At 34.3% G+C, this 10,369-nt stretch overlaps 1 protein-coding gene across 2 annotated transcripts in view; it reads right to left on the minus strand.

Annotated features, from left to right (window-relative positions):
• The window catches only part of LOC125503438, a 17,357-nt gene continuing 6,988 nt past the window's right edge, over positions 1-10,369 (minus strand). Inside the window, exons 2-4 of one of the 2 annotated variants that reach the window (XM_048663821.1) lie at positions 6,807-6,889; positions 5,425-5,727; positions 1-1,065 (exon numbers count right to left, since the gene is read on the minus strand). In XM_048663821.1, the coding sequence (XP_048519778.1) occupies positions 135-1,065; positions 5,425-5,727; positions 6,807-6,874 (1,302 nt within the window). In that variant the 5' untranslated portion in view covers positions 6,875-6,889 and the 3' untranslated portion in view covers positions 1-134. The remainder of the gene's footprint in view (positions 1,066-5,424; positions 5,728-6,806; positions 6,890-10,369) is intronic. The other variant, XM_048663820.1, reaches the window with a different exon arrangement.

Here is a 10,369-nt window from a genome sequence, read left to right on the forward strand (position 1 = left end):
TTTCCTTTAAATAATTTCTTTATTATATTTCGAACATAACGTTTATAATTCTTTTATCATCCTATCATACACATCAATCGGTTAATACTGTAACGTTTAAAAATTATTTCAAAATGATCACACGTATGTAGTAGTTAAAAAGGGTCACTGGTAAGTTCGATGTCAAACCTCAAAAAGTATTTGAGCCAAGAAATATGTCTTCGAATTAGGTTGTGATTTGATGGACACATAAACTTCCTAACAATATATTTCTCGCCATTAATTAATGCCCGATAGAAAGGGCTGTTTATAATTTTCTTATGGGCAGGATTTGTAGATATTTCCTTTTCCATCTTGTAATTGCTCTTACAAACTGTGAATAATATATTTGAATCTAGCAAGTTACTTTTAACATCGACCACCACGTTATGATCGTCTAACATTCCTTCTATATTATTATTTAATCTCTCGAAAAGCGTATACAGAATAAATCTCCTTTGAAGCCAAAAGTTTTCATGCATATAAAATCGTCTGTCTTCTTCTTCATTTATAAGCTCTAACCAGAAGACGCATACCCAAACGATAAATTTACATGAAAAAATGCCAATTCGATAATTTCCAAACTGCTCCCAAAATCTCGCAATATTTGAGGATTTATACATTACTCGTCTGGAAACAATATCTAGCCCTAACAAAATTTCTGTAGATCTATGAATAGGATCTATGCGACGAAAATAATAAAAGTTTTTGACAAAGTTGATTAAAAATTGTTTGTAATGATAGACACTGCTCAATACAACATGCCGATTCATACAATCATTAATGAATTGGAATTCCCTACATAACATCAGTTTTAAATTAATGTCATTTTCAAAAATGTATATGCAGCATTGTCGGTACGTCCAGCAGTGGTAATTGTCGGGAACAGACTCAAAAATTGTGCGACATAGCACCATTTCATAACAAAACGCCTCCCAGACACAGTTGGGCTCTAACTGCCGAAAAAAAATTGTTTCTTGTTCTAATGTCCATCTGCGAAAAGCAAAAGCGTCGGACGATTTGAAGCAGCTAAAGAGCACTATTTGGCTAAAAAAATAATTATATTAGGTCTAAAAAGGTTTCTAATCTAACACTAAGAACATTTATATTATTATTTACTTGTAGATTACTAAACAAGATCATCATATCTGAGAATTTCCAGATAACTCGAGATAAATTGGTTCAATTTCCATTAATGTATCAAATAAAACATAAACATGCTAGAAAATACTCATTGAGCCATAAGAAGTCATAACAGTAGCCTTTATTTAAACATCGTTCGTAAAATAGTTGACTCTAATTGTACAATGTTTTGTGCTCCGGTACAAATTGAGCAGGGCATAATTAACCGAATGCGAGAAGCTGCTCAATATGTTAGCCCAGTAATGAAAAAGGGCATTAACAAGTATGGAGTTAAACGTGCAGAACTTCGAACACCTCAAGTGAGTTGTCCACATTTTTAAACAATAACTAATTTATTTCAAACCCACAGATTCATATCTAAGAATTACCTTTCACCACCAATCACCGAAACGTTTTCTTATTAGTAGGTTACTAACTTTCTTCTTCGTCAATTACCGTGAGTTTAATTGTAAATAGATCAGTTATAAGTTTTTTTAGGAGATATTGTTAACATCGGTTGAATTAACTGGTTGCCCTAACCGAAACCACATGTACTTGCATAATGCTAATGAGGCAGATTGCTTTGAAAAACTTCTAGGAGACTTTCTGATCCAGTTTTTTGCAAATATTTCGGTATTTTATATTAATGATTTATTACTGTTGCAACATGACAAATTTCAGACAGAACAAAAATAAAAATCAACTTTTAATGAAAACTTTAATTAAGACCAGAATTTATAATCACAATGATTTGAAGTTAATGAAGATTTAAGATAACAATGACAACTCAATAGAGAGAAAAAAAGTTTCTCTTGAGCCGGTATTTCGGGCGGTCGTGTGCGAAGGCGAAGACCGGAGGGTGAGTTTGTTCCAGCGCCACTAACTTTCGCAGGAAAGCTAGAACACTCAGCGATGGAATGCTACCTAAATACCTACTTAATTCTTTTACCGTGATAGTACATAAACTGACTTGAATACTGATATAAAAAAAATGATAAATTTAATAACGAACAAGAAAACGTGGTTTGACAACCACAAACTACCGTCTGATAACCGTTTGATCTATACTCTACTTTAATTACTTAATTAAATGAACATTTCCTGAAAATACAAATTAATAATATGCAACCAGTAGCAATACTCGCCCCAAACACCAGCGAGTCTATGAAGTCTTTCGCTGGGTTACCCTGCTCGATCAAGTCATGGTCCCTTCCTTTCAATAACGGTGGTCCGCGACGGTGGGACAACCACCACGTTGCCAGACAAAACCATGATAAAAACTGCTGATGTTTGGGAGAGAGATACAAATATCCAAACATCAAAATTCAAATAATCCCCGAAATATTGTTAACTTAATCTGACAAACATGCTTACCAAATCCAAATTGCTAATGAAAACCGGTTGAAAACAATAGCTTATTACAATTATAACTTATAACTACATACATTTGAGAACTACGGGTTAGCAGACAGGTGAACCACTGGCTAAATTCCATTTTTAACCGTTACACTGTTTTGTCTGAAATCATTAAACATCCTCAAAGGAATGACGTCAATTTTGAATCGCCCGATATAATCATGACGTTTGAATATTTAGTATCTTTAGACGAAGAATCTTTAGTTTGGTCTTATTTCTATAGAAAAACTCACAAGCTACACAAAAATGTATCGACAAGCTGCAGAACCTAATTGCCACACGGTAAAATGATAATGCCGGATTTACACTACCAACTTTTTTACAATAAGTCACTAAATTTGCCAATTAATTCAAGGTAATCTTTTTTCTTTTTTGCCACAACGACTGTACACTTGTATATTATTATTGTCATAATGTGTGTGTGTATCGAAATAAGTGAACTGAATTGAGTTAGTCGCCTTGAAAAACCATAAGCAATTATTTATAAAATATTAATATCTTATATTATTTAACCTTCCAAGTTAATTCTTGAACTTGCTAGGAAGAAAACAAAACCCTCAATTTCAAAGGTTATGTTATGTATTTAAACTAGTTTAAGAACTTAATTCTCGGACTTGGCGGATTAAAGTTAAACGCGCTTAAGGTCAAAACTGCCGACAATACAAACCGTACTCATAGATAAAGACGAGTAGAGACCGTACTAGAGTCTAGGTCCCAACTCTGCAGCCCACCGTGTGAGGGAGTAGGATGAGGTAGTACCAAGAGAAAGTAAAATAAGAGAGGTGACGGTATAATGCTAAAACTTGGAACCGCGTTGCGCCACAACGGGCTGACCGTCAAAAACGGAAAGCTTTGACGGAAAAAACAGGTATCTATATTATCGGCTAGTTAGACGTGGGAATTTTAAACTTGAAAGGGTACAAAATACTCCGGGTACTATAAGTAAACAAATATAATATGATTGATAAATTACAGTATACAATAAAAATATGTATAACAAATAGGCAGATACTTACTATTTCCGGCACTGCAAACACTGATATTGATTCACTCACAGTCACACTTTTATGTTCAAAATCCCAGAAACAAATGAGTAACGTTTTGTTTTTGGTATTCGTATTTGTACTAATGTAGATTGCAAGCACAGCGCAAGTCGCACTTCATCCCTTTGTAGCTCTAAACAAGCATCCCGGACGACCGGGCGCACGGGCGGCATTTTGCAAGTCTCGACATGTGGTGTACACTTGTACTATTATCTATTGTTCTATTCAATTCTGTGTTTGAACAGAATCTCGCAAATTTTTGTACCTACCTAGTGAATGATGCTACCTGCCTACCTTGATAGCTAAATCCAAGCCAAAATTTTCGTTTATTATGAAAACCAGCAAATTTTTTGCCGACCCCCCCTTACAACTTGTGAACCCCTGTTTTCTTTTAACGTCTACGTGGACCCCCGTGTGGCCTCCTATGGACACCTGGACCACTTTGGGAACCTATACACTAGACACAAACGAAACACAGAGTTTTTCGTCTTTTCTTCTGCTTTTATTTCCCAACCTATCAAAAAATGTGGCGCCCTGTGTATCCATACGATAAACAGCAACGGTGTCGCTGAGTAAACACCTGGAAATCCACTGTGTTGCCCTGGACTAATATGGGCAATAGTATCGATCATTAAGCGACTAAACATTAAACGATCTTGAATTTACAATTGGTATATTTTTTCTGATCTCTTGTTCAATACCACTTAAATATGGAAACGCTTGGTTAAACTTATACCTTATAGCTTTCCGCTGGTTTTGGGTATGATCGTGCTTTTCTTCTCTATAGGTTCAACCAGAGTTGACCTAAAAAATAGTTCAGCGGATCACCTAATTCAATTATTAATTTTTTTTATTATTGTTATGTGTTTTGCATTTGATTGATTTTAATTAACGGTCCACCTAATTGGATCCCTAAGTTTTTGGTTTTTATTCATTGGCTACCTCTAGGTTCCCGACTAGCTATAATAATCACGAAAATTGTGGATTGGATGGCCAAAGGCAGTCTGAATGAAACTGGATTCTAAAAGCACGTGAAAAAGGGTCATTAGAACGAGGTTCCTTGTGATTTTTGAAGAAGGCGGGCCGGACTCTGCGCTAATGTTTGGGCAATCAATAGTCAGGTCAAATCATTAGGATTTTTTAATATGGTAATTAGATCGTACACAAACGGTTAACAGACGGCAATAGTGGTCGCCAAACCACCCTGTTCTTGTTTTATGGGTAAGTTTATGCATTATATCGGTCAAAACATTGAGTAGCTATTTCCGCAGCATTCTATCGCTAAGCGTTCCAAAAGCTAGGGCGCTTCAACGAACTCACCCTCCGGACTTTGCACGGGACCACCCGAAATATTTCTCAAGTGAGTAATAATTTTTTTCTTTTTCTCTTTTTTTAAATTTTTATAACTATATTATCATTGTAACATTTAAATTCATCAATAAAATATAATAAAAAATTATTAAATACCTTTTGTTTGAGGTTGGGTTCTATTATTCTCTAGTGAAATTTGTCGTGCAGCAACATACACTTGGGCGCATTTATATAAAATAGACGACCAACAAATATTGAGTATCCGAATCTATATTTGAATTTAATTTTTGTCTCACACGTAGGTTAAACTCCACAATAATTTATTGTCAAACGATACGATTCTTGAACAAATACTCTCTATTTTAAAAACATTTTCATGTGTTGTAATTGATACTAGGCATTCATATCTACATATCCAAATATGTACTTTTAAATCTTTGATGACGTGTCGTTTAAAAATGAATAATGATGGACTTTAACCAACGTCTTATTTATATTATACCTATTATTCTACCTTAATTTCCGCTCAACCGAAAAATCCCTCGAAGCCCGTACCAGGTTTCGTCTCATATTCCAAAATGTGGATACATAAGGATTGATTAAAATAGCAGTCATCAAACAACTATTTACGAGTTCTACGTCTTGCAAAGATATTGCGTTTCTTTCCAACTTTTTTCTGAATGGAAAAATTTTAGAGCATGCATATTGGTAGACAAATTCAACACTCCAAGCTTCAAGACCTAAGTGTCTGCCTTCGGCCAATACAACAGGACTCTTGTTGTAGATGCTTTCTTCCGTGATAATGGAAAACGTTAAGCTGAAACAAATTAGTGAATTTTTTTTTTCTTGACTGCATGTAATTGTTATTATATTTTTCTTTCCTGTGTTTCAGTCAAAATGTGAAATAAAAATATGTTTATATCGTTTTTATCGTTTATTTCATATTACGGTTCGGCGAGACAACAGCATCAGATTAAAATTTTTTTTTTTTTAAACAGTTACCCTTTGCGTCCAAATTAACGGCCCATTTATAAACTTGACGCTTGAGTTTGCGTTCACCGTTACCGTTTCACCGTCGAAATTCAAGTATTGGAATATCTATCATCTATTTATAAACACCGCGGGCCGTTACCGTTTGAGTTCCGTGCCACTCGATATGAACCAATTTAATTTCTTGCCGGTGAACGTTCGTAGAACAGCCGTAGTACTGACGTACCAACCAATTCGAATTCACTATTTGATCGGACCAAATCAGCTGATTCAAAACATTCAATAACAACAGGAAAGATCTTAAGTTAAAAATTCGACTGACAGCAAACGTAACGGCAAGTGTATAAATCGCCTCTTGTAGCGCAAACGGCAACGGTAACGGCAACGTCAAGTTTATAAATGGGCCTTCAAGCTCTTGTTGTGAATTGAGCGTGTAAACGACTCTTGAAGGCTACGCTTATCCACTTATACTCTCACCCGTAATAGCATAGGAATTTGAATCAATAGATTTTTTAGAGCCGTAGAAGGAATTATACTTTAATTCAATGAAATTGATTTGCAACCGTTTTCGGTATCCTAACTAAACAATTTTTTAATTAATATTTTTCATAATTAGTGTCGTGTGTGCTTTATCATTACAGGTTTAAGAGCTTCTGACATTTTTTTATCTAACCGTAAGTTTCTAATAGTCACTTTTTGCTAAACTTTACTTTAGAGGAAGACATAGAATCTAAGTATAGTATGAAAATTTAATAATGTAACTTTCTAATAAATATCCGCTAAACTGACTTGACATTTTACATTACTCTCCGGGTACTATTTTACTTTATTTTTTTACAATCTTATATTTCTGTTAACTACGGTATTTGAAATTTATTATTATGTATAGACATTAGGCCTACTGACCTTCCAAAATTCGTGCCGGATTCTTCTGCAATTCCGCCTTCACAGCATTTGACGAGCAAAGGCAACATCAAGTCCCAAAGTTCCTATTAAACATGCGAGTACCTAGTACTTTCATATTATTGATAATTGTTATTATACTGTTGGCTTGTGCCTTGAAACAGCTGATAGCTTAGAGTCCGCGCATGCGCATTAAAGGGGTCGTATTCCAACGTTTAGCGCCAGTCAATACCGACAATTTAGCAACGTCGGTACAATTTGAAGGGTGTAGACGTATGTAGGTATCTCTTAAAATTTTTGCTTCGGCTGCTGTTTACCCCATATCAATATGCTTAATTCGCGCTATTAGTGATGTAATGACATTAGATGTGTTGCGGTGGGTCAGGTTTTTAATCAAAACATTGAACCTTTTTCATCGGTATTTTTGGATTTTCCGATTTTGTGTGCCTCTAACGTGTTTGAGAATTGTTTAAAGACAATTTATTGGTGTGGTATATGGTTTGAAACATCTCAAATAGTTTAAGTAAGATCTTTACCATAGCTTCTCGGAAATATGTCGATTTTTTGTCATTTTTCGGTTATATTTGCAGCATCAAGAATATTTGGTGGTTCCCAATTGAAGGATTATGTTTTCGGGCAAAAAGTAAGAGATGCACAAACAAAACGTATATACAGGGTGATTCAAAATTGGCGTCATTCCTTTCAAGGTTTAGGTTAAGGTTAAGGCTTAGATAGGGGCCCACTTAGGTCCGTATTTATAAACGATGCTCAAGCATGAGTCGAGCCTCCAGTACGAGACTTGGCTTCGAATCCGTTTTATAAACCATTCTCATTCTCAAACCAGTTCTCACAGCTTTGCTTGCTCAAGTATCGGTCGACGTTGGCTTTAATGCCCGGCCACGGGCCGAGCTTTTTCATTGAACCGTCAAACGGTTTTTAAGGTTATAGTACTGTTTATGTTACTTTTTACATTTTAATTTTTTTATTTTACTATCGTATACAATATAAGACTGGACAAGCTTTTGAATATTTGGACATAATAGAGGAGGAAATAAACCAACGTGTTAATAAAATATATATACGAGATGGCAAAAATCCTTTTGAGTTTTTCTCGGATGTAGAATTTCGGAAAAGGTTTCGGTTTTCAAAGGCCACTATTATTGAGGTGATATTACCTTTTTAAACGAATCATTATTGAAAGCGGATAATCGCGGACTACCCATATCAAATATCACCCATTGCTCAATTGCAGCTATGTTTAAGATTCTATACAAGTAGCTTTGTATTCTAGAGATTCTATGCAACAAATAGCAATGTTTCTATGATTCCATGTCTACTTTCTTACATAAAGTATATATAATATTGTAGCTTGTGTCCGGTAATCTTCGTGATCTTCGCCAGTCTTTCAGCAATTCAAAAAACATATTTACATAATAACATTGACGCCATCTTAAATTCGCCAAGTTCGCTAATAGACCCAATATAAAATTACCAAATAAATACAAAAGTCTCTATACATCTATACTCGACCGATACTTCGCCGAGAATTCACGAAGTACTGTTTATAAATCGTCTCTCTCGGTTGAGAACGATCTCGTACTTGGTCAAGCATGAGCTGAGTATCGGCTTGAGTGTCGTTCATAAATACGGGCCTTAGAAAGTACAAGAAAAATATTGAAATTTTTTTTTCAAAAATTTCAGTAAGATATTAACACGAGCGTTTAAACAGAGGAAAGTGACCCTCCAATCAGAGCTTGTAATTTTATCACGTGACTTACAGCCAATCACACGTAGTTATTGTTGACGTTTGAGACAGCTGATGTTGCTGACAATGACTGTTCTGTTGCCATTTGCCCACACTCGTCTTTATCTATGTTTGTCCAGTTTGTATTTTACTATTTACTATATGTGTTAATATACATAATTTGTGTCTACTATAAAAGTTATAATGGGAAAAGTAAACATTATTTGTCACATCTGCGGAAAAGAGTTCACTTCCACAGTTAGCGTGTTTAAAAGACACCTTAAAAACAAACATTCGATTTGTGAAAATAATCCAACAAATGAAGAAGAAAGTGTAAAGAAGGACCTTGTACTTTTACATGTTCACATATAGCAAAACTCCGAAACCATTTAGATGTGAAACATGGCGTACCACAAGAAGTAGATGAAATGCATTTCAAAAACATATCAGGTATTACCTGCCTATTTAAAATGTGTTATTCAAAGTTTACTTATTGAGTTAAATAGCTGTAGGTAGAAATATTTATTACTCATATTTATATTAGTAATTGAAATGAATTTTTAATAGTTTTTAAAAAACGGAAAGCTGACGAGGAGAAGCAAACAGTTGGTTCATGGGTTAAAAATTCATCTACAAAAATAAATAAAATAGTACAGTACTGACGATAATAAAAGAAGCCCACAGACTACATATTACTACTGCAGCAGAAATGGTAAAAGAGAAATACTTCCTTACGATCAAAGAAAAAGAGCTTTAAAGTCTCAAGGTTGCAAACAATTTCGTTTCTTTTGTACATGGGTCATTATTTTAAAAAGCAATAATGATGAGTTTAAAGTAACTTATTATAAAAGTCATTATGGACATGACATTAAACTAGCTCATATGCCATTACCTTTAGAAGCTAAAAATATGATAGCAACTCAGTTAATTCACGGTGAATATACATACTTCAGTAAACATATTTTATTCACTACGTATGTTTGATATTTTATGGGTTTATTACTTGATATTTGTTGTAGGTGTTCCTCCCTCTCAAATTTTAAACAAAATCCGAGAAAGTGTTGATGCTTATTTTCAAAGATTACATCTTACTACCAAGTTAGATATACATAATATATTAAGAAGTTATAATTTGTATGATTCAGCTGTTCAAAGTAATAATGATGCTTTGAGTGTTGAAATATGGATAGAGCAGCAAACTAACAAAAATAATAATGTAGTATTATTATACAAAAAGCAAGGAGAGGTGCATCCAGAGTTTAAACAGTTACATCAGGATGATTTTGTTCTTGGGTTTATGACAAAATACCAAGTCTAAATGATGAAGAAATTTGGTGCTGAAGGGATTATTTGTATGGATGCTACTCATGGCACTAATCCATACGATTTTAAATTGATTACCATATTAGTGTTAGACGATTTTGGAGAAGGGTTTCCTCCTGTGGCTTGTTTATTTTCAAATAGAGAAGACTTTACAGTTTTGCAGCTTTTTATTAATGCAGTAAAAATGTTGCTGGTACAGTACCAGCTGCCACATTTATGTCAGATGATGCTGAACAATATTTCACTGCTTGGAGTGCGGTAATGGATGTTACGAAAACCAAGAAGTTATTGTGTATATGGCATGTGGATAGAGCTTGGAGGGCTAAGCTAAATCTTATGAAAGAAAAATCTAAACAAGTAGAAGTAGATACATATGAAAATATACATTAAAAAATGTACATACCTATTTGTTTATATATTTTAGGTGTATAAAATGTTGTGTATATTGAGGCAAGAATCCGGCATAGATGAATTTAAAAAACTTTTAGCATCTTTTAAG

The sequence above is a fragment of the Dendroctonus ponderosae genome, unplaced genomic scaffold, assembly GCF_020466585.1.
Source record: "Dendroctonus ponderosae isolate FM_Combo_2020 unplaced genomic scaffold, Dpon_F_20191213v2 Dpon_F_20191213_2, whole genome shotgun sequence".
NCBI lineage: Eukaryota > Metazoa > Arthropoda > Insecta > Coleoptera > Curculionidae > Dendroctonus > Dendroctonus ponderosae.